Below are 26,728 nucleotides of genomic sequence, written 5' to 3' on the forward strand. Positions count from 1 at the left end.
TACTCGGCGTCGGCTTCTGCTACTCCCGTGGTTCGTCGTCCGTGAAGGCGCCTCCCTGTCGTTTTTGCTTGGCTTCTGCCTTTCAAGAGCCTCAGGACCTGCTGGACGGCCCACGATTGTTCTTCTTGGTCGTAGCTCACCATCGCTGCTTCTAGCCTCGACGGCAGACTTCCTCTTCTTGTTGATGCTCGATCTAGAAACTTGATACAGTCCCACAACATGTACGTCCGCCCTCCCCCGCTGGCATACCCGGAACGTGTCGGTTGGGTAGGCTTCTGGATATATGTGCTACATCAGGACCGGGGTGGGTAGCGACCCTGTCTGCAGCTGTCGTAACAACACTGCCTCTGCAAGGCTCAGCCCCGGGTGAGGGGGCGGGAGAGTCCTTCGAGTCAGGTGGTGGAACTTTAATTGTGACCTCGTAATAGTCTGTCATGCAGTCCTTGACTCCACACCACTCCAGACGGTCAGTTGGCGTGGTTGGTTAGCGCTCGCGCCGTCGCGTGTGCCCTCTCGTTGCAGTTGTTGTTCGTTGCCGACGCATCTTCGCCTGTGTGCGCCGGAACCCACTTAAAACGCATGCTTCCCTTTTCCTGTTGTAACCTCACTGTCCGCAGCACGCGCTCGGCTTCCTTGCATACTCGGACCCTGGCGAAATTTTGCACTGCTTTCCTCGAGTCACTCAGCATGGCCTGGCACCCGGCGTCGCCAATGGCCAGGGCGGTGGCCACCTCCTCCGCCTCGGACGCTTCCGTTACTGGAACACTTGATCGCCGCCGCCCTCGGTGCACCGGTCGATGCCTCGATGACGACCGCCGCGAACGCTTCTCCTTCTCCTTAATACTCGGCCGCATCCACGTACCTCGTGTGCCCGTCACTTGCGTGTAGATCGACAAGGGCCTTGGTCCTCGCCGCTCGCCTGGCCCTGTTGTACTGTGGATTTACATTCCTCGGTAGAGGGTCCACACTGATTCGTCACCGGGTCTCGTCGGGGATAGGGACTCTGCATCTCGCATTCCCCGCGGCCGCCTCGCACCCTAGGTCTCGCAGTATTCTCCTGCCTGCCTCAGTCGTTAATAGTCGCTCCAGCTGGGAGGTCCGTTGTGCTTCTGCGATCTCCTCGAGCGTGTTGTGCACGCCCAGGCTCAGGAACTTGGTCGTACTCATGCCCTCGAACAGCCCGAGCGCCGCCTTATAGGCACGTCGTATGATGGCGTTATTCTTGTTGCGCTCGCTCTGCAGCCAGTTGTGGTATGCTGCGACGTATGCGATGTGACTCATCACAAATGATTGGACGAGCCTGATCAGACTCTCCTCCTTCATCCCTGCCTTGCGGTTGGTGACCCTCTTGATGAGTTGCATCGCGTTGGCCACCTTGGCGTTCAGTCGGGCGACGTTTTCGCCGTTTCTCCGCTGCTTCTCGACCATCAAGCCCAGGACCCGGACCTTACCGACCTCGGGGATCACTTGGCCTTGATCAAGAGAGTACAAGCAGCAGAGAACTTCTGTGCGGATCACCAGTGGACGGGCCCTTCTGGCTCATCACTTGCCACTGACATTCTTGAATCGCGGGATCCTTGGATGGACGTCCCGTTTTTTATGGAAGAACTGCAGGTGGCATTGGCTCAGCGCAAGCGATCGTCATCACCTGGGCCCGAAGGAGCCAGCTATACCGCTCTCTGTCACCATGCAAACGACGCCCGTCTCGGTTTTCTTCCCTTGTGTAACTTTTGCGCTTTACTCTTCACATCTTCTCACTGTTCTTGAAATAAGCATGAAGAGAATCCATTGCTAGAGAACGAATCAAGAAGACGTCCTCCAAGTCTGGTGATTGATCGGTGCGGCAACAGTGGCAAGGGCCACGCGAAGGGAAAAAATTGCCGAGGCATAAAAACAATAAAGGAACCAGCACATGGCAAACTGTTGGCAATACAAGAGGTGGGCGCATTCGTAAGCAAGATTTGTCGAGTATCACTCAGCAAGACGCGCATCAAAACCAGAATACTTACAACAACAACGAAATTCCCCTCAGTCGCAGCCATTTCATACGTCTGCTTTGAGTTCCAGCAATCAGCTTCATTCTTAGAGTTCCCTAGGAGGCGATGCCACAACAAGCCTGCTCGCTTCAACCACAAATACCCTAAATGTCCCCAACTTTTGACGTCACGTTTTAGGAGCCAACAGAAATGTGGATTTCTTCCTTCTTTTAACCGCACGCATCCATGTGAAGCACGGTGGGAGAACCTGCTTTCATTTTATGGCAGGCGAGATTGCTTGCTGAATAATGCAGAGCCCCTACAGCTGGCGCTGGGCTCGTGCGAACAAACCTCGACTCCTTCAAACGACCTCCCTCAAGTGCGCGGTCAAGTAACAGCAGAGTGAACACCCATTGCACCTCCGGGTCTGTGGGGTACAAGCAGAGGCTGTTCAGGTGCTCATGTGGCGTTGTCCACGAAGAGGTCGTTTTGCTGGGGTAAGCGACCCACGCCTCCAAGGCAGAATATTTAAAAGGACGTTGCAATGCGTTAGCCCTGGAAGGTGTCGGGTCAGGCAAGTCTGGGTGAGTGTAGGTATGGAGTGCAGGCTGGTGTACTCTGCTGGCGACCGCGTTTCAAGCGAATCCGAAAGGTGTCTTCGCACCACCACGCCGCTGAGGCTTTAATAACGCAACAGTGGAGGTTGGGCGGTGCAGCATGGCTGAGTGGACAAGCACGTAGGTACATTAGAAAAAATAAACCAAAATGAAACAAAAAAGGCGGCAACTGCTGAAGACGAGAGCGCACTAACAGCTGATTTACTGTATACACTGTTAGTGTGGCTTTTATTTTGTCACGTTAACTCTTTAACATTCCAACTCGTGCAAGGTTTATGTAATGAGCTTGTTCTGCTTCTGATTTGATGCAGCCTATCTAACGGCCTCATGACGAGTGAGAGATGGAAGATATCTCACTCCACTGCATTTTTGCACACAAGTCTCACAAGTTCCTTCACTCCTTTTTCTCCCTCCACCTGCAGTTTGCATTTTAATAGTACTAAATTTTTTGGTGTAGAAGATTGTCACTTGCAATAATGGCATGCAAACAGTGCGTCCAATTACAAACGTCAAAATTCAACGAGTGCTGACAGTCCTCCTGCAACAAACGCAGTTTTTCGCATGTACATTTTATAACTATCCTTTTGACACTGGCTCTTTTCAAGCGGGTATGAAAGTATAAATACACGAGACTGAGTGCAGGTGCTTTTGTTGGAAATCATTCGACCAACCAACCAATCATTTTGCCAATTGACCCTGCGGAAATACTTTGAATATGGCAAGAACATGACATTGGCGGCATGCGGTGAGATTAAGGGAATTTTTCTACTTCATTGGCGTTGAATTATTTATTCACTGCATTACAGCTCGCTGAAATTACTTCATTACATTTGATCAGAAGCCTTCCCAAGGGTTGTTGTGTGAGCACCGCTTCTTCGGAATAATGAGAGAAATGTGGAATTACAAGTGGTCCTTAAAAAGCACCTTAACTGAAGTGAGAAGTCACTTCATTAGTCCACCCCTTAAGAGCAGACAGACACTCACGTACAAGACCTATTTTTATTAACAACTGCTTACAGCAATGCAAGTATGAATGTATAATATATATATCTTCATGTCCTGTACACTCGCGTATGTACAAAAATAGCCAAAAAAGCGAAGCGTACGTGTGAACATCAGCATCCACGAATAATAAAAAAATAACAAAAACACCGCTCCAAAGACAACAAAGCTGACATCCTACCATGAGTGAATACGTCACCGTGCAAAAGCTCTATAGTACACGCCTCTATGCTCTGTATATAAGCACAATCTGATGTACTGTAGGTGCCTAGAAACTAAACAAAAGTGCCTAGCCAGTTTAGACAGATTATTTGCACCATAATCTCTCGCAACGAGAACACACTGAAATCCCTCCCACCTCGGATTACACTTTTCAACGGCACTCTGCGAGCTTTTCAATAAAAGAAACTAGGGGGACAAATTCTTAACCTTCTCCTTGGAGGCTTTTTCCAACCTACAATGCACCGTTTCCTCAGGCCAAAGCAGAGCATGCGTCAAATACAACATCAAAAGCCAATCTGTGAAGATGGTTATGTAAAGTAACAAGGCAAATAGCTTCCAAATTAAGTAGTACAGTGATGGAACGATGCGAGGTCAATTCCAGCTGGGGGGGGGACTTGAAGCTCACACCATGGCGACAGATACAATGCATACATGGAACTTTGGAATGCTTCTACGGCAGCTCTCCCTTATCTAGTTTTTAGAAATCCACTAACCCATTACTCAGTAACTATACACAGACAGCCTAATAAGTTTCAGTCGAGTTAACTTTTCATCATACTCCAAGGTATTGTAAACTGCATTGCGCTACAAAAAAATCCTGTATATAAAGAACTGTTTTTATGTGTGTGTGTGTGCTATTCTTGCTAGAAAAACATTTGTGAAATCTTCATTTGGGAAAATAAGTTTGATGAAAACATTTTCTCGAAATTACGCCTGCCACAGAGTGCCTGCAAAAACGCACACACGCCCTCGAAATGCCCATTAGAAAAGGAACGGAAAAAGGGGTTTTTGTACATTCCCTTAATTACAGGGGTAGAGCAGCGTTGGAGTATTAAAAGACAGCTAAAACAAGGGCATCACACAAGCACACAACATCCCAGCAATGGCATCAAGCACCGACCGCAGCTAAACTAACCTTCTAACAGATCTTCCTCTGCTAACTCAAAACAGTTTACGTGGCCAGTGCCGTAAATATGTACATACAAACTTGCACAGTCACTGAAATGGGTTGCGAAACACGTGCTTAGAGTATGCGCCGCTTCTACAGAGCACCGAAAGGGCTAAAAGCTGCACTGCTGGAACTGCAAATATTCGTTGTGGTCTGCTACGATGCACTCCTGGTTTATCTCATCCTTATTCCACCACCGCAGTTAACTCTGCCTTTCGCCAACTCCTGAAGACCGCTCTTTCTCAAACGTATATCCTTGGTTTCAGTCATGCGGAACATTTAAGAGACAAAAAAAAAAAAAAAAATAATAATGCATTCTACAGTGAGACCGTAATCTTTGGTATGAAACCACACTATACCAGTGACAAAAATAAAGGCAGAGAACCAGGTTAACGAAAGTAAAAAAAAAAAAAAAAATTGCGCCAGTTGTGACAAGCTCACGAAAGCCCCCTTAGCATCAGGGCACAGTTTTCCTTCTCAGTTGGCGAGAACTTTCCACGCACGCCCGCACAACGTTTCCAAAGTTAATCTCCAAACAACGACGTGGCGGTCGAACTACATGACCCCTAAGCTCAGAAGCTGCAAAAGACTGTGCACAAAATCGAGCGAAACGATGCACATCACAACACTATTTACAGACATAGCTGGTGTAGCGAAAAAAAAACTGTTTCTGCTTGAACTGACGCCCCTTGTCTCCTGTCTTCAATTTCATCGCATCGACCCGCACCCCCGCCAAACACTTGAGGTCGAAACAACAAGCGGAATGTTGTGGGCTGGTTCGATCAGTGCGCAAGCGTACAGAGTTACTTCATATAAATACAACCACAACAAAATACCGGCGCTGCATTCTCAGTGGGTAAAGGGTAAACGTAACAAACACTTAGTTCGAGTGCCGAGAGTGTTTTACGTATGATGATTCAACGCAATCAATGCCTAAACATCAAGTGTCGCTCCAACATGCACACAAAAAAATGTCACCCCTTCTCACTGCTGATAATCGCCTGTAAAAGCTTTGGAAAAATGGTGACAGTGTCAACACAGTGCGGCAAACAGTAATTTGAAAGTTCCCACCAAGGCTAAAATACAGTTTGACGTCGAAAATGGGGACCCTTTTTTTCAGGCACTGCTGCTTGCCTCGGATTAACGGCCACAAATACGCTCGGTTTGTGCCATACACAGTCAAGCCACACAATAATGTCTTGCGCTCGAAGGGAAATAACACACTTTTGCCAAAAGGGTTAAGTATAAATCTGGAATTCCCACCCACAAGTTGTATCCTCTTATTCCAGCCGCGTATTCGCATATTACGTGACCAAAACAACTGTTCCACGACACAGCTTTTTCTCGCCAGAGCTCTCACGGAGGCAAATTCAACAACTCAAAGCCTGCCCGTAGTAGGGAAACTATGAACGTAGCGCATGAAAACGAGAAAAAATGACCGCGGGTGGAAAAAGAAAACGCCACCCGAATGAGAGCCCAGGTCCCGAAATGCGAGGGGATCCCGCTTGAGTTTCTAACAGCGGTTTGGTCTCTACTCGTTCAGGTCTCCCAGAAGGGGATCCTTGAAGTCAGTTGTCTTTGGCAACGGCTTCTTGACGGCCACAGAGGAGGTCCTCTTCTCGCTGGCTTGGACTTTGGGCTTGACCGGCTTGGAGCTGAATATGTCATCTGCATCGCGTGCAAAACAACCACAAAACTTTTCAATAGGATTTTTTTCTCATTAAACGTGGTGGGTTATGAGGCATGCCGCAATGGAGGGCTCCGGATTAATTTTGACCACCTGGGGATGTCGAATAGGCGCAAAAAGTCTCAACACATCGGCATCTCTGCTTTTGAATATCGATGTGAATAACACGATACTCGATTCAGCGTCAAATACAAACCAGGGTTTACAAATCAGGGCAATTTCTCGCGTCTTGCGTTGCCTCGCATGCGTCGTTTCCTTCCTAGAACTGACGTGAACATTCGTAAAACTGCCACTGATGTTTTTCTTTGCCACAAGGATTGTGTTAATCACGGCTCGTTAGAACACACTGTTACACCCTCAGTATATCACCATCAATAAAGCAGCAGGATAGCTTTTGAATGCTTGCTCACCACATTGCCAAAAGTGAGTTTTGTATCAAAGACTGCTAAATACAGCAATCTCTCGTTACAACAAAGTCAGCGGGATGGCGAAAAATTTCGTTATAACTGGTATTTCGATATAAGCAAAAAGTAGTTAAACTTGTAATTGCTGCACAAGTGCGAGGAATCAAAACGCAATGTATGCAGTGAAGCAAAACTTTATTCAGGTGCAAAAAAGGCAGTGAGCTTTGGCTGCTTTGTGTTCTTGGGGGGCGCGAGCAACCCCTTCTCCAATTTGACCAAGCAGTGACTGGCGTCCGAACGCATTGCAGTCTGTAGAGCAAATTAAGGGGAGGAGGCAGTGGCCATTTTTATAAAGGGGGGGGGGGGTTGGTGCGGGTGTCACGGAACGCTATGAGAGGTTCGCGCTGGAAAGCATAGAAAATTCTGCGGCTCTAGTCCAAGGTTGTTTTTGTTGTGCTCAAAAAACAGCGATTAGTGCTCATTGTGGGTACATAGCGCAATCATGAAAACTGACCGGTTTTGCATTTGGGCAATTTTTTTTCCCGAGGTGTGCTGCCCTGAAGTTTGCAAAACAGAAGTTTTTCGGCGTCCCGCTGTCGACGACACTGCTAATTCTACACTTCCAGTCTCCGTGTTCCCGCACCGTCGCGTCCACGCCATTGACCAATGTCTAGGAACAAAATTCAATCACCCTAGCACGCATTTGGACCGTTTGTCTAAAGATGGATGGCGCGAATCGAGCATGACCGGCTCCAGAAAACTGCCAGGGAGAAGCCAGCTTGTTAACCCGTAATGTTGACTGGCTGACTCGCCGCTGGGTCGCCGTCGCTCGGCGCCGCCTCCGCTCGCCACTTCGCTTTAAGCAGGTCCACCTCTCCGTGCACTTCAAGTAATGCGACCTAAATTGCATGCGCTTCGGTTGGGAGCAGAAGAAATTTCAAATTAAGCGATATTTTGAGTAAAGCGATTTTGTTATAACGAGGGGTTACTGTATTTACTTTGATTCCAAGCTGTTTTACCAAAACCACTGTTAGAATAACAAGAAAATCGCTATTTGCACCCCTCTAATATCTGCATATCTGAAGAGCGCAGCTATCAGCAGCACCTCGGGCAGTGAGTTACTTAGTGGAAACTGTTTAGCCAGTGAACTGACCACAAGTTGCCACGATATGTTGTCAGCTTCTGTGTTGATCCACTTATGAAACAATGTGTGCCACAACACTCACACACAACCAATCCCTGGGGTGTGGGTTTGATTGCCGCTCATGGTGGCCACTTTTCTGATGTAGGCGAAAAGCAAAAACGCCCATGCATTCGAGATTTTGGCGCACATTAAAGATCTCCAGGTGGTCTGAATTAATCCGGAGCCCTGCACTACAGCGCGCCTCATCGCATGCATTGCGGCAGCATGTTAAAGCTCACAATCAGTCAATCAATCATTCCACCAATCAATCGATCAATCAATCAATCAATAAATCAATCCCTGAAAAGTAACTGTGTTATCGCACTGACCCACAACAGTGGGGTAGCAAAGCGCTCTAGTACTACAGGCCACCGGATCACATGCAGAAACATCATCATCATCATCATCCTTTAAGTTCACAGAAGGTCACAGACCTCTCCCAGTGACCTCCACAGTCATCTCAATTTTGATTGAGAACATTTCTGAATAAGCAAGAACAATAGATGGCAGTAACTGCAAAAGCAGCACCCTTTCCCTATCAACACAAGATTGCCAGCGTGGCATACAGAAGAGAAATGAAAGGCATGCGTCATCTAGAACACAAGATAAGATGGCCGGTAACAAACACAAGTAACCAAGAGGAAAGGCCCACAGGAATATTCTACCACAGGTGAAACGTGACCCCCGACCGCTCTGCTCCAAGCAGGAACGCACCTGTGTCGTCCTCAAACAGTGTGCTCCGCTTGGGTCGAGACGCAAGGGCACTGCTGGGCTTAGCCGTGGGTGTTGCAAAGATGTCGTGGTCATCGTCATCGTCGTCGTCAAAGAGGCCCCCCGAGGGCTTCTTGGGCGCCTCCTGTGGTGGTGGGACTTCTTTCCTGGTCTCCTGCAAGGAATACAGACGACCTCAGCTTCCGTCTTGGCTGCGGCATGCTAGTGGCATTTCCACGACCGAGGGACGTCCTGGTCAACAGATGCCACTGTAAGATGACACGGCTTGAGCAGAAGTAAACATTGCGCAGCAACAAACGCAATACCACAGTGGAACATCGCTGTCCCCCCGGTCTTACAACAGATCACCGCGGTCCTGGCAAACTCACCATAGACACGATGCATTGAAAACCCCGATGTCACGCTCGGATGCACGCGGTCCGCTTCATACGACGGACCCTGGTGCGGATAAACCGTCATTTTTCCCATCTATTACACCGCTTCACCGCCTCATCCTGACCTTTCTTTTGTCTGAACCCCCCGTTTGACGCTGCCTGATGTGCAAAGGTCAGTAGGCGGGCCAGACCACTTGCTGAACAGACGCAAGCAAGCAGGCAGGTACTCGCGAGCGAGAGTTAACCTTCGACGGACCCACGCGGCAGCAGTATGCCAACGCGCCAACTGCGAGAAGTCGAAGTTCAAGTAGCTGGTGGATTATGAATTTTAAGCTCCCATCGGGCTGCTGAGAACTAAGGCGGAAAAAGATACGACGCAACCCCACGGTGATGAGCGAACGCCCACTTTCTTCGCCCGCTTGATCAGAGTTTCTTCCTCTCAAGACACTCTCTCTCTCCATCTATCTCTGCTCTCTGCTGATCAGCACCTTTCAAAGTGGCATTGTCACTCCGCTCCTTTCTTTGCCGCTTTTTTTTTCCATGGCTGCCTGGTACTGTCGTTCATTTTGCTTGGCCTTGGCAGTTTCACGCTCGCCTTTTCCTTTGTCAATATGCTTGAACACGTCGGCCTTATCTCGCGCGCACACAAGGTGCAGGTCCGGCAAGCTATATATAGCGCCGGATGGCACAGGGGTTGCATAGTGCGTGCCGCTTGGCTAACGGCCTAGCTTGGATTCCGTAGACCAGACAGTGGCACAAAATGGTGTTTATATTTTTTAGCAAGTGGGATTTCAGCTATAGGTTCACAAATCGCATGAGAACGCGCTAAATATAGTAGCGCTCTATGAGTAACATGAACCGATACCACTAGCCCAACGCCAAGCTTTACCGGGGCAACCAACTGTTCCCAACGCAGTTACACACAAACACTGCCCAGCTCTCAAGCCTTGAATTTGTGTCAAATGCTGATGTTTGGCATGTAGCAATGTAAAACAGCGCCCACACTGTATTCAGAACTGATCATTCGACTTCCCTGCTACCGTTCATGTCGTCATGTGCTATGCAAAAGATGTAACATGGTGCATTGTAACTAGCGGTGCCGAAAATCTCGAGAACTCACTTGCGTTGGCGTCGGTGTGGCCACAGTGCTGGGTGAAGCTGAGGCCGTCTTTGTCGACGAGGAATTCTCACTCGAGTGGGAAACTGCGTCCGCTGGAAACGGGGAGAAAACCGTTAAGAAAGAGCCACGATTCTGAGACGACATTTGAGCAATAGATCATAAACTGCCAGCAATACGAAAAACAGAGAACCCGAATATTCAGCGACTCAAACTGTACCAGCAGCTTCAAAGCTAACTGCAACGGAATTTTCTGCCCTTAAAATGCACTGTTTTTTGGTAGTAGTATTACTTTAAAAGGCATTATGCGCAAAATTTGCAGGCCCAAATATGCATCGCTGCACCGTAAACGAACATAAAAAAAATGCTCTTTTCTAAAACGAAACTGGAAAAAAAGGGCGGCCATTACGGCTTGGCGGAAGTGACGTTACAGTCAGGAATCGATTGTGCGCGGCTGCGCGAGACAAGATGGCATGCATTCGATGTGTTTCGGGTTGCCTGTTTCTTCAAAAACTCAAAACATGCGCAAAAAGGAATTGGGAAATCCGTGAAACCTTTATTGTTTAGCTGTGAGTGGCTGAGACACGCCTATAGTCGTCCAGTAAAAAGTAAAAACAGGCATCGCGAGGCGCCGCGGTGAAGCTCAGAACAGCTACACAAAAAGCAGCATTGAGCGCTGGATGGGCGCTGACACAGGGCATATTGGCTGTGTTGATTGACCCACACTGCATTTCTGAGAGAAGGAAAAAAAAAAAAAAGCTACCCTTGGAGGAAAACGACGAAACATGGCGGCTAGCGTGCAAGAATTCGCTTTTAATGCATATAATACTTGATTATTATTTTTGTTCACACAGGAAGTTTTGCTCCTGTTAGCAGGGTGCCCGTGCCAAATCTTTGGATAATGATGCCCGTCTATAAAGAAAGAAAGCCATGCAGCGACGAAAGCATTGCAGTGTATTTGCTGGAGTCATGGAACAATGATAACAGTAACCTTACCTAAGACACAGTGCTTCGAACCTTTTTATTACCCATTTTGCCAAATGTGGCCCCCTTTTTATATAGACATTTTTTTCTAATCGGTGAACGAAATGTCACTAATAGTGGTTAGTTTTTATTTCTTGATGAAGTTGTCTGCATTGAATCTATTCCATGCAGTGCGCCATGTGCGGTACCTGTTCGTACCCTGACAACAGCGCATTGCCTCGCGCCGGCTGTACTCTCGCCACTCGTGCTGTCGAACAGACGACCGGCTGCAATTGGGCAGTGTGCCACACAGCTAGCTGCCAGACTTGTTCGCGCCCTGACCGGCCGCGACATCAGCAAATCGTCTCGCGTCAGCCGTTCTCACTCATTGCGCACTTGTAGATACAGCCGGCCGCGAGCTTGCGGTGCGCCACACAGCTGCCGTACTCGTTGACGCGTCCAACGGACCGACCAACTGCGCTAAGAGTGTATCGTCTTGCGTAGGCCGCACTCGCTTCTCGAGTGCTCATGGAGTAGACCGAAAGCCTACTGTGGCGTCGCAACCACGAAATCGGCCATTGTGCAACTGCCATACTCGCTCCCCGACGGCATTTCGCCTTAAAAGTCGATTGGTGGGCGATCCCGGGCACTCTTGGAGTTCGCTCTTTTTGTCTCGCCAACCCAGAGCTTCTCCATCCTCTCGCATTTAGGAAACGCGTGAAAGCAATTACTTATGCAAGATGCACGAATTACACTGCTCACTCACGTGAGGCCGCTCGCAACAGGGCTACTGAAAAAAAGGAGATGGCCGCTCGGGAATCCTGACAGGAACGTCACATCCGAAAGTTCGCTGCAGTGTCGACCTGTTGTGACAACACTCCACTAGGTGCTGCGTTGGCTGAAGTGGCGTTTTTTCAAATGGTTCTAATAAAAGTACTGCACGTGTGTGCGGTTTAAAATTAGGTCACAATAGACTTTAGATGTGCACACGACACATTGATACAGAATCTGGGGCAGATAAATTTTCGCTGCAGTTCATCTTTCAGTTATGTTTATTCACCAGAAACTTGACAAAACTGCCAGTAGTGTCCTGTTGTTGGCAGTTGAAGTAGCAGTGTGTGTGGCTAGGTAGAAAACGTAGATGTTGCCAAGATTCAGCCTTAAACTGTGGCCACTGCAGTGTGCACTAAGTGAAGGGTGCTTTGACACCAACTCGTGCAGCAGAGCATGATGGGTTGCGTTACATGCAGACTACTGTAAAGAAGCACGACATATTGGCAGACAACCTTTTTTTCTGCTTCTACAACAAGCAGCCCAAGGTCATGCGATGGCTGGTGCTGACGATAATGAAATGCTCGTGTGCCAATCCTTTTGGCTTCACTTCGTGCACCGTAGCACTGCGCCACAACAAGTTTGACACTTTACACAGAATCCCATTTCTCGAAAATTACTTTCCCCCCTCATTGAACAGATGAAACGGGGAGTCGAGAAGAGGGTTCCGCTTGTATCTCGCCCACCTCAAATCAAATAAATTTTTATTTCCAGATAAAACTGGGTGGCTTCCTGGGTAAAAGCCGCATAAGCAGCTTGACGGCGCCCAAGAAACCACTACAAGGCTCGGCGACAAGCACAATTACAAAAATGCAAGTGAGTGCACACTTGAACGTAGCAAAATAGCATTGCAAGAATGAAAGAAAGAAGAGGTTTACACACTTTCAAAAATTCACGATACTTCACAAAAGCACACAAAACGCTGACAACAAGATGAGAATACCAATTCCTGGAGGTCATTTAAAACATAATTGCCAAAATATGCATACAACAAATCTCAAATTAAGGAAACGGAAGTTATCAAAAGTAATCATACTAGAAATCTGAAAAATATTGTCCAACTTGTTTGCGTGGGAATTCGGTTACGTTATGACATTTGTTCAGAACCAACGGAAGGTTATGGGCCAACATTTGCAGTCTGTAATTGTTACGGAAATAAGGTGTTTTTTTCCAGACGTCATGATGTTGCGTGTTTATATTTGAACTCTGGTATTGCAAGCCAGCCAATGAGGTTAGGAAATTTATGATTTTGGGTGAAGAAAACTAGTAAGTTTGCATCAGGCGAAATTCGTATGTGTACTTTATCTTACCTGCCCCAAAGATGCCGTCATCGGAGAAGTGACCGCTGTTCTCGTGCAGGGATGGGCGACGGGGTGCTGACCTTTCCGCCGCGGGGTCGGCGAAGAGGTCGTCGTCTACGTCGTCGTCAAATATGCTCCCTCCAAATGGAGCCTGCGTCGGAGAAATGCCACAAGCAACCCCCTTGTTAGGTTGACGGCTTCGGGTCACAAATAGAAACGCACGGACATGTACCTGTTGGACAAGAGGTGCAACAGTACAAGCCCATTTCACATTCTAGCCGATGTTTAGCCGTTCCAGAATCCTTCCATGGCTCGCGTTTCCGTACAGTGTCCAGTACGAGGCAGTGTGATGCACTGCTCCTTTTGACTCCTTATTAAGGGGGAACAGGGCTCTTAAAACAAAAGGTTTCGTTACACTGAAGGTCGTTACATCGAGGTTTGACTGTACTGTCGGGAGCAAAAGTCTGGATTCCACGCGAGCGGCGGCCGAAATGCATTGCAGCGCCACCCTGCGAAAGCTCGCCTGCTGTCGAGACACCGGCTGTAGGGCCGATCTTAACTGCACGCATGTTCGTTTGCTCGCACGAGTCTGATACGCTTTTTGTTCACGGAAAGACCGAACGGTGTCGCTTCGGCCGTGTCTAGCATTTACGACTGGGCAATTCCGTCGGCGTGTAGCATTTGCGATACGGTCTCAGTGAGTGGCAGTAAGCGGCCACTGATGCGTTGAACGGGTAGTTTTTCGTCACTCTTTATCAGCGTTGCACATCGAAAGTAGTTGCTATCTGCGACTGCACCGCAAAACAATAGTCTCAAACTGGTTTAAGGAAGCGTGTCGCTTCGCGACTGCTTTTATCGAATGAATCGAACGAACATGCGTGCAGTTAAGATAGGCCCTACAGCCGGTGTCTCGCAGCAGGCGAGCTTTCGCAGGGTGGCGCTGCAATGCATTTCGGCCGCTGCTCGCGTGGAATCCAGACTTTTGCTCCCGACAGTACATATAATTGGTACTCAGCAGCATTCTTTGAACTCAAAATAGGTGCACGTGTGATGTTTGCGACAGCAAATAAGAAAATACGAGTTGAAAACAATATTTCGACTTGAAAGTGGAAAAAGAGCTCGTGCCCAAGCCTATACGTGCGGCAGGCCTTCCAAGAAGTCCAACGGTGAGAAAAGGTTCCCGTGGGTGGCCCGCGAGCAGAGGAACGTGGCAAAATTGAATTTACTTAATAAGCAAACCTCCCCCTTGTTTATTGGGGGAGGAGAAAGATAAGAATGAAGGAGAAGTGGGCAGGAGAGAAAAAAGAAACAATAACGTAGCAGGGGTAGCAAAAGGCTGTCATCTTTCGACGACATTTGCCACAAAGTCAGCAAATGTGTGGCCAATTTTTTACAAAGACAACATCGGGTCAGAGGCACACTTAATTAAACACAGTGAGAATTTCGGCATCTCTCGGCTCACCTGTGACCTGGTGGCTGCTGCCGGCTTGGCTTGGCCTGGCCTCCGCCTGGCTTCGGGTATGGGCTGCATGCTGTTGTCAAGCGCAAACAGGTCCTCCTCCTCCGTGGAGGGGGATTTCACCATGGACACCGCCTTCGGAGCCGGTGGAGCCAGCCGGTCCTTTTCGCGGGCAACCGCCGCTACCGGTTCGGAGTCCGTGGGCTGGTGAGCGGCCTCCGTGGTGTCGTCGTCCGACCAGAGCCTCGTGCGTGGTTGTGGCTGTGGCTGGAGCGATGTCCTCACCTGCGCCGTCTGTCGGACAGGCTCGTTGAGTTGGAGGGGAAACGCGGCTCTTCAATACAGTCATGCCTCGTTATTACGGACCCCGTCAATACGGACAAAATTTTCGGCGATCAGTCTCTCAGCATGCAATTCTGCCCCATTAATGTAGAAACCTGCAGCCCAAAGCATGGACGACTATTTTGGGAACGAAACGGGTAAATAGAGGCACTCTTGTCTCATTATTATGGACATCCTCCACAAAGCGAAAAAAGTAGAAAAAATGACTGATGACCCCCAGAGACCCCAGCGCGTACTACGAATTCACCGTTGGCCGAAGCATACAAAACCGTAGCACACATTTATATCGAAACGCATCTCCTTCCAATACCATTGAATTAGATCGAGAACATTCGTGATCACTGAACAACACTACGGTAGCGATGACACCTTTTCCGTAACAAACAAGATTGCTCGGCGCTGCATACGCTGGAAAGAGAAAGTTCTGAGGGCCAGGACAAGATAACAGGACGACAATAGTTGATGCCAATGTTCACTTTGCATAAAAGGCAAGGGTGTACGCTTCTCTGGTCAGTTCAGCGGAGGCAATGGCTGGTGTTCAGCGTAAACGGAGTGAGCTTTCCGCTCAGCTGAAAAAGGAAATACGCCAATTCAAAAGTGAGATGCCTTCAACATCTGTTCTATATGTGAAAGACTGGAATAAATAATTAACCTTGGCACTGATCTGGAGAAGACAACTGCGCGTGCACTTATGAAGGCCTTGAACAGGAGCGACACACAGAATGCACACTGAAGTAGCCAACGTGGTGCGCTTTCTGAACACTAAAGCAGGATCGAAGGCATCAGTGCAAACCCACACCTCCTCGTTTTTTGGCCGAACAAACCGCGTTTTCTTTTTCCCGGAATGATTATTTCTTAATGTTTGCGTTCTTGACCTTCACTCGTCTTTATGAACGACCCACATTATCGACGATTTTTCTGTGGAACAGAGGTGCCCATATTAACGAGACATGACTGTCCAGATATAAAAAGTTTAGCTGTCAATTTCTTCGCTTGGCAACACTGGAACCGGCCATGGAAATGGTGCGGGTTATGCCCCTGCGCCCGCACGCCGCAGACGTAAAAAACACCGATTCTCAACAGTGGTGTAAACAGAGATGTTAATAATCGCACTTACACCGGACTAGAGGCTTTACTTTGCATTCGGTGAGGTAGAGTTTGGAACGTCCAACACACATCATGTGCTTAGCGCGGACAAGTACTGCCATTCAGCGGAGCCCGATGTAGCCAGTCACGGCGCACTCACACGGTTGCCTGCATGAGTGCCTCGCCAGTGAATACAACCTACACCAAATTATTGCATTACAGTCTAATACCCGTGCCACACGTACACAAAAAATGACGTTAAGTGTTTAAGGCCTTAAGATAGAAATGTCATTAATTGGGCGGGCCGTGCTACACGCGAAAACGCAATGGCATTAAATGTGTTAGGCATGATGGTGATCATGACCAAAAAGAGAAATTCACTCATATTTTAGAAGTCTTTAATGTAGAGAAAATGCCTTAGAAGCGTTAAAACTGCTTTTTGCGAAAGAAAATTTTATGAGAAATAGTGTTTTCTTAAAAATGGTGGGAGCCGTTTCTAAAAGTGGCTTCAGCATGCCGTCGCCGGCCAGCGGTAGCCAAATCCGAAAAATTTAACACGAAGAGTAACGCAATGTTTTTACTTTTGCCTCTGTTCTAGTGAACTTCATCTTCTTCAAAACTTCGCTACCAATTGTGCACAAAAAATCGTCATATTTCGAAGTTTAGCTACATTTCCGCGTCAACACTCTGGTGCTGAGTGTTTCGGTGGCTTCATTTGGTGCTTATCGCGTTCGAGAGTAGGCAGATTTAAGGTGTTCGCGAAGGTAAATGAGTTGTGCACAACTCCTTAAACCAAAATGACATTAAAGCGAATGGCATTAGATTTTTGCGTGTAGCAGCAAATTAATGGCATTAAAACCTAAGGCATTAAGCATTTAATGTCATTTTTCGTGTACGTGTGGCACGGGTATAAGCGTCCGCTCGAAAATGTCACGCAAAAGTACGGTATCGGCCTTCTGTATGCGTGTACCGAACTACTGTTCACCAGCACATTCGATTGTATATCGGCTGCCATGTTGCAAGTGCCCCGACAAGTGTGCTTCTCCAGAATAATTTTTGGAGATGATGATTTCTTGTGTGCGCTGCCATCCACAATGACAGGAGGGCGTCGCAGCATCGTGTCAATTGAGTGCCTGAGTCTGCTACAGTGGCCCTGGCTTTCAACATCTCCCCGCCGTTCTAGCATGGGTATAGCTACATGGTAACGAGAGCACAGGAAGTGATTGGGTGCAAAAGGCAACAAAGGAGGAAAGGAAACTGACCGGAGGCGTGTTCGGTTTTTGCGTGGTTGGCTCTGCTGATGCACAGAGACTAGTGCGGCGTAGTGCGTGTTTATTTTGTTCACGGTGCCATGTCACATCTTTTGGAGCCATGTTCGCACACGAACGGAAAAACCTGGATTTAGTGACGAAGGCGGACGTCATTCAACGGGTGAAGGCCGGTGAAAAGAAGTCGTCGGTTGCAGGGGCATTCGAAATTGATCTAAGCAGTGCAACAGAACTGATGCAAGACAATGGCAGCATAGCCCAGCCAATGTGGATCGTGTCGTGTGCATGTTCCTGCAGCCTGTCAATGCATAAATGTGGGCTAGTTGGTTCGAACTGTGAAACATGGTTATTAAGCAGCGTGGTATAGACGGGGCAACATAGAAGAGACTACACAGTACTAGCGTTGGCAGTGCTGGACTAGCACAGGACTACCAGCGCTCGTCATGTGAGGTCTCTTCAATGTTGTCCCATCTATACCACGCTACTTGACCGTGTTCCTGTAACAAAGCCACAAAGTGGCTTCGTTACAGTTGGAGTCGCAACTTCGGATGCCAGACTTCGAATACCAGAGACGACAGCGTTGAGAGTCCCAAGAGTAAATTGAGACAGCAGTTGGTCTGCTGATGTGCCATCCAGAGGGAAGTACTCTTCTTTTCAGACACTGACGATCTCAGCTGAGGGGGCACACCAAAACCTCCGCTGCAAAAGAAAACTGTGAAAGCTGCTCACAACTCCATCAGAAGCCTCGTTGAACAACCTGTTGATCTGTTGTTGAACTTGGTGTTGAACTTTGCGGCCACACCTGTCACCACTTGACTGCTAGGCTCGCCAGCCATCGCCAGAAGCCACCTGTCCACTCCTGTCGATTTTGTTCACCTCTTGGTTAAGCTCGTATTGCACAGGCAGAAGTGGTGGCCTCCCCACCTTAGGCATGCCCGTTTCCCTTTCCTGGCATGCACTGCCTTACCCTTCTTGAGGGCCCTCTCCTCTGTCCCTGCTTGTTGGCAATTTTGTGTGCTTTACGGCAACTTTCTGCACCTCACAATGCATTCTATGAAACATCCAGACCCTGGGATTTCGCCTCAACACCAAAACGAGCCGTGCTTGCTCACCACTATTGTAGTTCCAGCAGCAGCAGCAGCAGCATCGTCGTTGTGGGAGGGAGGAGATGGTGCGAACAGGTCGGCGCCCCCACCCGCAGGGGGACTCTCCCTGCCCGAAGCTGCCTCCCCCTCCTCCCCCTCGTCCTCTTTCAGGTCGGCCTGCCGCTTTCTCCGAGTCGGGGGCCTCCGCTTCGCCTTCACCTTCGCCCGGTCCTGCATTGCCGACAACAGCAGCACAGGCAGGCTTCTACGTACACTCCGGAAACACCTGTACAGGCTCTTAAAGTGAACTAACACCGGTAAAAAGAAAAAAGGAAAGCACTGAACAGAACAAGCGGCAGGACTAACACTTGTCTCAGCGTCCCGTCATGCCTTTTCGTCTCTTGTTTTGTTTGCAGAATTTACAGAGTGAGTGTCGATAAAAATCTCATGTTAGACCACTCAAACAAGCTGGTCAGGAAACACTGTGCACAGAAGAGGATAGAATCCAGAGTTAGTTTTTTTCCAGTCAGCCACTATGGCCCTTTTTCTGTCCCAGTACAGACCAGAGACTGTCAATGGGGTATAAATGGGAAAGAGCCCCTGCTCGCAACAAGACTAAAAAACACCGAGTTACCTGGCCCCCGCAGTCTCAGGTTGTATCTTGAAAGTCACTAATGATTAAATGAGCCATGCAGACAAAACACATTTGGCTCATTCGAAAGACTGCCTCATTCTACAGAATCATACTGATGTCACTTTTACCATAAACTTCGATCAAGTAAGCTATGTAAAAATAGGAATGGCCACACGACCCACTAGCTCATTTCCCAAAACAGAACCTAGGATGTCGTATGTGCCAGCTCTGCGATTGGCTGAGGCCGGCAAAAGCAGACGCAAATTAGGCTGCGCGTATAAGCTTGCCAAACGAGCTATTGGCATCTAAATATAATGCATATTCATTTTACAGCAGTAACAATGGTGGGGTAAACAATGAAAGTTGCGAAAATACACGCCAGCATAGAAGTATCGAGGCGCACTGCTGTTGGTACTGGATGCACTATGCTTGTTTTAGCTGCACTGCAGTCCGCTGCTTTGGAGTTGTCTTACACAACACTGGCTGATTGGTGTAAGCAACGTCTTACGAGACCCTGTTTCTCGAGGACACCCCATGTTTCACACAACGATTACTTTCTACAGTAACAAAAACAAGCCAGGTGCAGATATGGTCAAAAACAAAGCAACGGTAAATAATGGTCCATGGAAGAGTATGGTAGCTCCACCTGGAAGGACTGATGGCTCGCAAGGCTGCAGACCCTAGTGACACAGTAGAAGTTCGTTTGATTACACGCACTTATGGCTTTACTACTGACATCCCAAAAACACACGATACCACCGTCCCAAGTATGGACGAGTAGTGCCGTCCAGCGGCAGCCAGGAAAGTCTCTTCACACGATAGATGATTTAAAGTGGCCATGAAGACAAAACACAAGTTTGGTTCATTCGAAAGAGTGAATCGTTAGAACCATACTGACACCACTTTTAACACAAACTTCGCTCAAATAAGCTACATATTAAGGGAAAAAGGGAATGGCCATGCGACCCACTAGCTCGTTTCCCACAACAGAACCTATGATGTCATATGCCCAGCGCTGCAATTGGTGAAGGCTGGCAAAACCAAACGCAAATTAGGCAGGGCTTATGAGTTTGCAGCAGGAACTATTTTCGCTTAAAATGTAATGCATATATTCATTTTACAGCAGTAAGGATGCTGGGGTAAACATAGAAGTTACGAAAGTACACGTAAACACAGAAGTACCAGAGCGTGCTGTTGCTGGTACTGGGCACACTAGGCTTGTTATAGCTTCACAGCAGTATGGCACTTTCGGGTTGTCTGACACGACCCCGGCCGATTGGCGTAAGCGACGTCGTCTTATGCGACCCTGTTTCTCGAGTAAGCCCCATCTTCCACAAAACGAGTACTTTCCACCGTAACAAAAACCAGCCAGGTGCAAGTATGGTCAAAAACAAAACAAAGAGGGGCAAAGGCCAGTTACAGTACGGTGGCGCCACCTGGGAGGATTGACGGTAAACAAGGCTTTGAAGTCCTCTGAAAGCCTAGTGCCGCATTTGGGTTCACTTGACCTGTTTTTGCGACATTATCGGAAACGATCTCAAGAAACACGCAATTTGGCGGGAGAATCAAACTTTTAACACAGATTCATTAATTCTAAGTGAGTAAAGCATCATCTTCTGCCGGACAAGCGCTGGGGGCACTATAAAACACCAAATGTTAGGAATAAAACAAACTGGTACTTTGTCTGCAAGGCCCCTTTAAAATTACCACTTTTGGTGCAAGTTGTGCGGCACAGCCAGTGGTGGCGGCACCTGCCTCCATGTGTTTGCTATTTCGTACCTTATTTTAAAAAAGCTATGCACAAGACTGGTATATTTTGGTTCTAGGTGAACTAATCTATCAATCTAGAGCAACTTGTATTTTGACTTCAGTGTCCCTTTAACGTCAGCAATGTCTGAATGATGTGCTCTCCAAGTTTTGCACTTGGAGCAGCGCACAGCAATTGGCAATCAATTTTAACAAAACAATTGCGATTACTTTCCCTAACAAAAGACGGCCCTGACATTTCCCATTACGCCAAAAAAAAATTAATCAGTTGAAAAAAAAAAATTTATGCCAAAAAAAGAAATTAACCAGTTGATGAAAAAAAAAACAACTAATCTGTTGATGAGTTTAAATATCTCGATATCACTTTCACACCAAACCTGAGATGAAATACACTGACCTCATCAGTACGAGGATGCTTCAGAAGCTTTCCCACTCCGAACACACTCCCGAAAATTTTACGATATTTCTTGCAAAATACTATAACTGCTTACAGAGCCCTCACTCGTCCTGTACTTGAGTGCACTTCAGTGGTATGCTCACCAAAATTTTCATGCAATACAGATAAGGTTGAATTTGTCCTAAATAATGTTCATATTCGGTCACTGCAACCGCACCTGTTCCCCTTCGTTTCATGCCGAGCCCTTGTCATTTCGGCCCTTATCACAACGGCGCGGGTGCGACAGGGTTGTGTTGATGTGCAAGGTTGTACATGCCTCTACTCGTATAGCGGCCCCAATTTCCTTCGTGGATTGCTTGCAGCACACTGTTTACTTGAATACTGTCACATTTAGAGCCCACTTGGATTTGCTTTTTATTTTTTTTTTATTCCCCCCCCCCCTTAAACGATCGATCGAAGGATGAATTAATCTACAGCCAGTCGTGCAATGTTTGCCAGCTGAACTGCTTACTGTTCTTGGAAGACCCGCCAAACCATGTTTTATAACGTTATAAGGTTTCCGTGAGTGCATGCACGTTTTTTTAAGTCACGTTTTTGTTTGGTATACACTGTACAATTTGCACATTATTGGTAGTGTACTGTTATTTTATGCAACTCTTCCACTTGGGCTGTTTCTTGTAAGACAGTGGAATTTGAAATAAATGAATAAAACCCCACACACTTTTTTGAACTTTCTATTAGGCAAGTTGAGCAAAACAGGGCTCCCTGCAAAACGCGACCTCTGTTAGAAAGTGCTAATGCATGCAGTTTTTCTTGCCAACAACGCAACGGATAATTATAGCATGCATGGTGTCTGTTTTTTTTTTTCCCCTTTCCTACAAGAGCATATTCAAGCTGTTGTTACCTTGGTTGCACTGGTAAGTGTCCTAATCTGGTCAGCTGGCTCGTCGAAGCTCACAGACGTTTCGACCTTCGTGTCTCGCAGCGGTGGTCGACTTGGCAGCTACGACAAACGCAAAGCATTATATAGTACTTCAGTGGGTTCGTTGGCAAACACTAATGCAGAAACTTCTCTGAATGCTAGAGTGTCACAGGTTAAAAAGATACGGGCGTGCCAATATTAGTACATTTTCAATACTGAAACGAATAACAAATAACATTCTCGAGTGCATCACATGTTGAGCGCTCCCTTTCAACCACTGAAAAAAATGCACCGGTGTTGTTGTTGCGGTGTTTTTGGGGAGCATTTCTTATCTACCTGAAGGTTCTGAGCCAACTTCAAACTGCTGTGTTTAATACTTCACAGATAAGAAAGCCTAGGTGTGTACTATAACAAAATGATCTCCAATCTAACATAACACGAAATTGTTTTATTCCAGGGCACACAAACCTTTGAGTGACGTCATATCCACCGCGGAAATGACGCCAGTACAACGAAGCAGGCAGCCTGTAAAGGGTGCAGCCCTGCACACAGCGCCTTCTTGAGGGGAAGCAACATTTAGAACTAAAGAGTACGTTATACTTAGGGTTGTTCGTTTTTGGGTTTCATATTTTTACACAAAAGTGTTTTATGCCAGGATACACCAAGATTTCACTGACGTGGCATCCGTCACGGAAATGACGCCAGTACACCTTTGCCGAAGCGACCCGCCAGCAGGACGTCGATTGCCAAGCACACCCACAAGACAGCCGCCGATGCGGAAATCATGCTCAGCTGAAGATTTCGCTGCACATTTCACTTTCATTTGACCAATTCCTATGACAGAGGAATCAACCACAATTTTTTAAACTCGTAAAGCCTCTTCCTTTCTTTCCATGTGCAGCATATTGGAGAACAACAAATTTGTGTGGTGTTAGGCATTAAGATAAAGCTTTCTTGACAAAGAGCTGTTGACGCCACGGCACTGGGCAAGGCTAGTTTGTTGACCCTGCACGTTTATCAACACGCACTCACCCAAATTTAAGCTGCTATACACTGATAACAGGCATTAACTACCCTTAACGGAACCCATATCCAGGATTGTTGCGTGTACAGGGAAAGAATAGAAAGAGGAAAACAAAACGGAAACACAGGATAAGAAAAGAATAACGAATAAATAACAAAGAACAAAATAGTCAGCACAAAGTGCCCCTTGCAGAAGCGATGTTTGCGATTCTTGTGCAGGCAGAGTAACAATAGGAAGAGGAAAGGAAAAAAGATAGGAAAAAAAAAAAATGAATCAGAAACCCAGTCAAAGTAACGCATGCCAAGGTGGGAGCTCGACCTCACCACTGGTGGTGGAGCAAACAAGTCCCCGCCACTGGCCTCTTGGTCCGGCTGTTCCGACTTCTCTTCCGGCTCTGTGCAAGTGGTGGCAACGAGTAAGTCCAACACAGACGGCACGAATGCAAGAGGCCCGAAAGCCGAGTAACGACCACAGCATGCTCTTTTCCACCCCGTCGTCGTGTTCGAGCGCAGCTGTTTCAGAAAAGCTGAAACCACTTTTCCAAAGCGATTACCGTATTTACTCGCGTAAGGAACCCACTTTTTTTCCAGAAAATTCGGCACGAAAAAAATTGCAACAGATTTTTAAAAGTTGAAATTTCATACGATACAGTTGCTCAGAGAAGCGCTGTCAGAGCCTTACCATTTTTGTGAAAACATGTAAATAATTACGTAATCGAATTTCTTTTTTGTTTTACTTACAACGTGCTAGTGATTCCCTACTCCCCATGGAGCTGTCCTCCTCACTGTTGCCGCTTGCGGCTTCACATTCATTGTCGGCCCACAGCGCACCGCCTTCCCTGCCGTCAAAGCGCTCCAAAACTTTTCTTACACCGGGAAAACTTCCCTTCTTTGAACCCGCCAAACACACGGCAATCTCTGTTCACTGCCCAAAATCCTCTCGTTTTCACCCGTAGCGTACACGCACTGGGCAATCACTGCAGTGCCGCCCAGCCACGTGGTTCCCATGCGCATCAACGCATGCTTCACCACTTTCAGTTTAAAACCGGCTGTGCAGCTCATGTACTGGCTCATTTTACAGCGTGCTCCAGGAGCACACAACAAAAAGACGGAACGCAGCTGAACAACAAAACCACGGAGTGTAATGGCCAATTCGCAGAGGAGCACCATCAGAGGAGTGCAAAGTAACTTTAGTGCTTCGTTCGCACGCTGCTGAAACCAGCCGGAACAGCAAAGAGCAAGGAAGGAGTGTGGAGTACGTTTTGTGCTCAGCAGGTGGCGCTCCGCAAGAGCGCAATTTTTAAATTGTGAGCAACGGAATTCGCGCTCACATCTTCGGCTAATGGTAAGATTTATTTTTGTTGAAATGCGTTTTTAGCGTTTCAGCGCATACTGTACCGTGATAGCAAGTCACTGCAATCGTCTATGGCATCAGCAACCATGCTGAGATAAAAACATTCCTGCTGCAATTTTTACTTCATCGTCATCATCACCAGCCTATCTACACCCAGTGCAGGGCAAAGGCCTCTCCCATTAATCTCCAATTATCCCGGTCCTGTGCTAACTGCGACCAATTTATCCCCGCAAACTTCTTAATCTCTTGTTATCCCCGCAAACTTCTTGAAAAAAAAAAAAAAAAAAGGGCATTTTCTATTCAAAGTGACAAAAAAAGTAAATTCTCAAGAAGAAAAGTAGGGCGAGGGTTCATTACGCAAGTAAATACGATACCCCTTCATTTAAAATTCCACGATGCCACTTGCCAAACGTGCAGTCTCCAGGTAAGGGAGTGCACCGAGGCAAAGCCGGCTTTTGGTATAGTTGCTAGAAGAGTGGCTAGTCTGCCGTGCGGGCCAGTTTTGCACTACACAGGTCAGTCGCCGCAGTGATGAAAGCGCGTAAGAAACAGCAGACCGGACGACCACGGCACCCTCTCAGTGCGCAATGCAGTGCACTCGCTGCGTTTGCCATTTAGGCACCTTAAAGAATCAAATTGCTGTTTTAATAAATTTTCATTGTAAAATTATTCAACTGCTGATTTTTGCTCGCCTGAATTATTTTTTTCCAGCAAGTGAAATATTGGCAGCGTCTGCTTGCACGCTGCTTTTAGCTGTGGTCGTCTGTGGTGAATAGACAGTCAGAGGTACTTATTCTTAAATAATATGTCTCATTATCATCACTATCACCAGCCTATCTACGCCCACTGCAGGGCAAAGGCCTCTCCCATTATTCTCCAATTATCTCGGTCCTGTGCCAACTGTGCCCAATTTATCCCCGCAAACTTCTTGATCTCATCTGCCCATCTAACTTTCTGCCGCCCCCTGCAACGCTTGCCTTCTCTAGGGATCCACTCTGTTACCCTTAATGACCAGCGGTTATGAAATGTCTAAAAATTCCTAAATAAATTTTGTTCCAGACTGAAAAATGACAGTTTTTGCTGGGGTCCAGCCGAAACGTTGTAATAAATGTTGTTTTTCGTGGTGATTCTAATGTAATATACTATTCAACTGCCAAGCCCTGTATCTTTTTTTTTTTTTTTTTTTTGCAACTGCCAGTTTCGAGGACTGCGTTTTCTGAAGCAGTGAGCTGACACAGAAAAACACTCCAACACACGGATCTTGAAATGGCCCTTCAGAGACTGCGCTTAGCGAGAGCCAACCCTTCACGGCACAAGGCACATCGAGCTATGTTTGTGCGATACCGCTGGGTGCACTGACACAATCAGCAGGCACTTCCTCGCGGCCAATTACTTCTTGCTGGTAACCCTGAAGGAAGGTGCAGGAGCCGCTAAGAAGGTGACTGCACGCTGTGACTGCACGCTTCTTCCAACATAAAGATAACCCTCTTCCCTGCACTGCTCCTCTTTGCGGTCTCTGTGCCAGGTATGGGACCTCCGAAATGTGATGCCAAAAGCCACGAGAGCCACGATGTAATTAGACATGCCTGTACGTGGTGTGCTGGGCATGGTATACGGCTGCAACTAGGTGACCTTTACTCAGGTACCAATGTCCCACCCACGTCGGAGGGGGGACAATGAAGCCCTCAAACAAGCACACACAGAATTAGCAGTCAGATATGAACAGGCCACGCACGACTTTCCTAGCTTTCCAGCACGACACTCAAAAGGCTCAGCTGCTCCCCGACGTCACAGAGCAATGCGCGAAACATGCCAGTTCGGGGTTGAAACACTTCACGCAGTATCACGGCACCGACAGTTAGTGGCAGGTGAGGCCTTCTGATGCGACACAAACGACGGTAGCAACAAGGACGACACCAACCTGCATGTGCGGTGTTAGGCCTGCCCAGTCGGCTCTTCAGTTCGTCCCCAAACAGGCTGGACCCTCCAAACAGCGACACCCCACCAGCCGGCTTCTTCTTCGGGGGCGAAGT

The 26,728-nt window shown here is 47.6% G+C and overlaps 1 protein-coding gene across 1 annotated transcript; it reads right to left on the reverse strand.

The window, feature by feature from the left end:
• Nucleotides 1–3,578: 3,578 nt before the first annotated feature.
• Nucleotides 3,579–26,728, reverse strand: LOC144172594 (uncharacterized; the record flags this gene model as incomplete). The annotated part of the gene is given in 9 exon segments (XM_077701250.1): nucleotides 3,579–6,434; nucleotides 8,755–8,926; nucleotides 10,267–10,358; nucleotides 13,368–13,509; nucleotides 14,821–15,111; nucleotides 18,626–18,829; nucleotides 22,301–22,399; nucleotides 23,666–23,736; nucleotides 26,617–26,728. Coding segments are annotated over 9 exon segments (1,320 nt in total), but the record flags the coding sequence as incomplete, so codon positions are not given.

This window comes from Haemaphysalis longicornis, unplaced genomic scaffold (genome assembly GCF_048455015.1).
Source record: "Haemaphysalis longicornis isolate Haplotype H1 unplaced genomic scaffold, Haemaphysalis longicornis Haplotype H1 scaffold_244, whole genome shotgun sequence".
Classification (NCBI taxonomy): Eukaryota; Metazoa; Arthropoda; class Arachnida; order Ixodida; family Ixodidae; genus Haemaphysalis; species Haemaphysalis longicornis.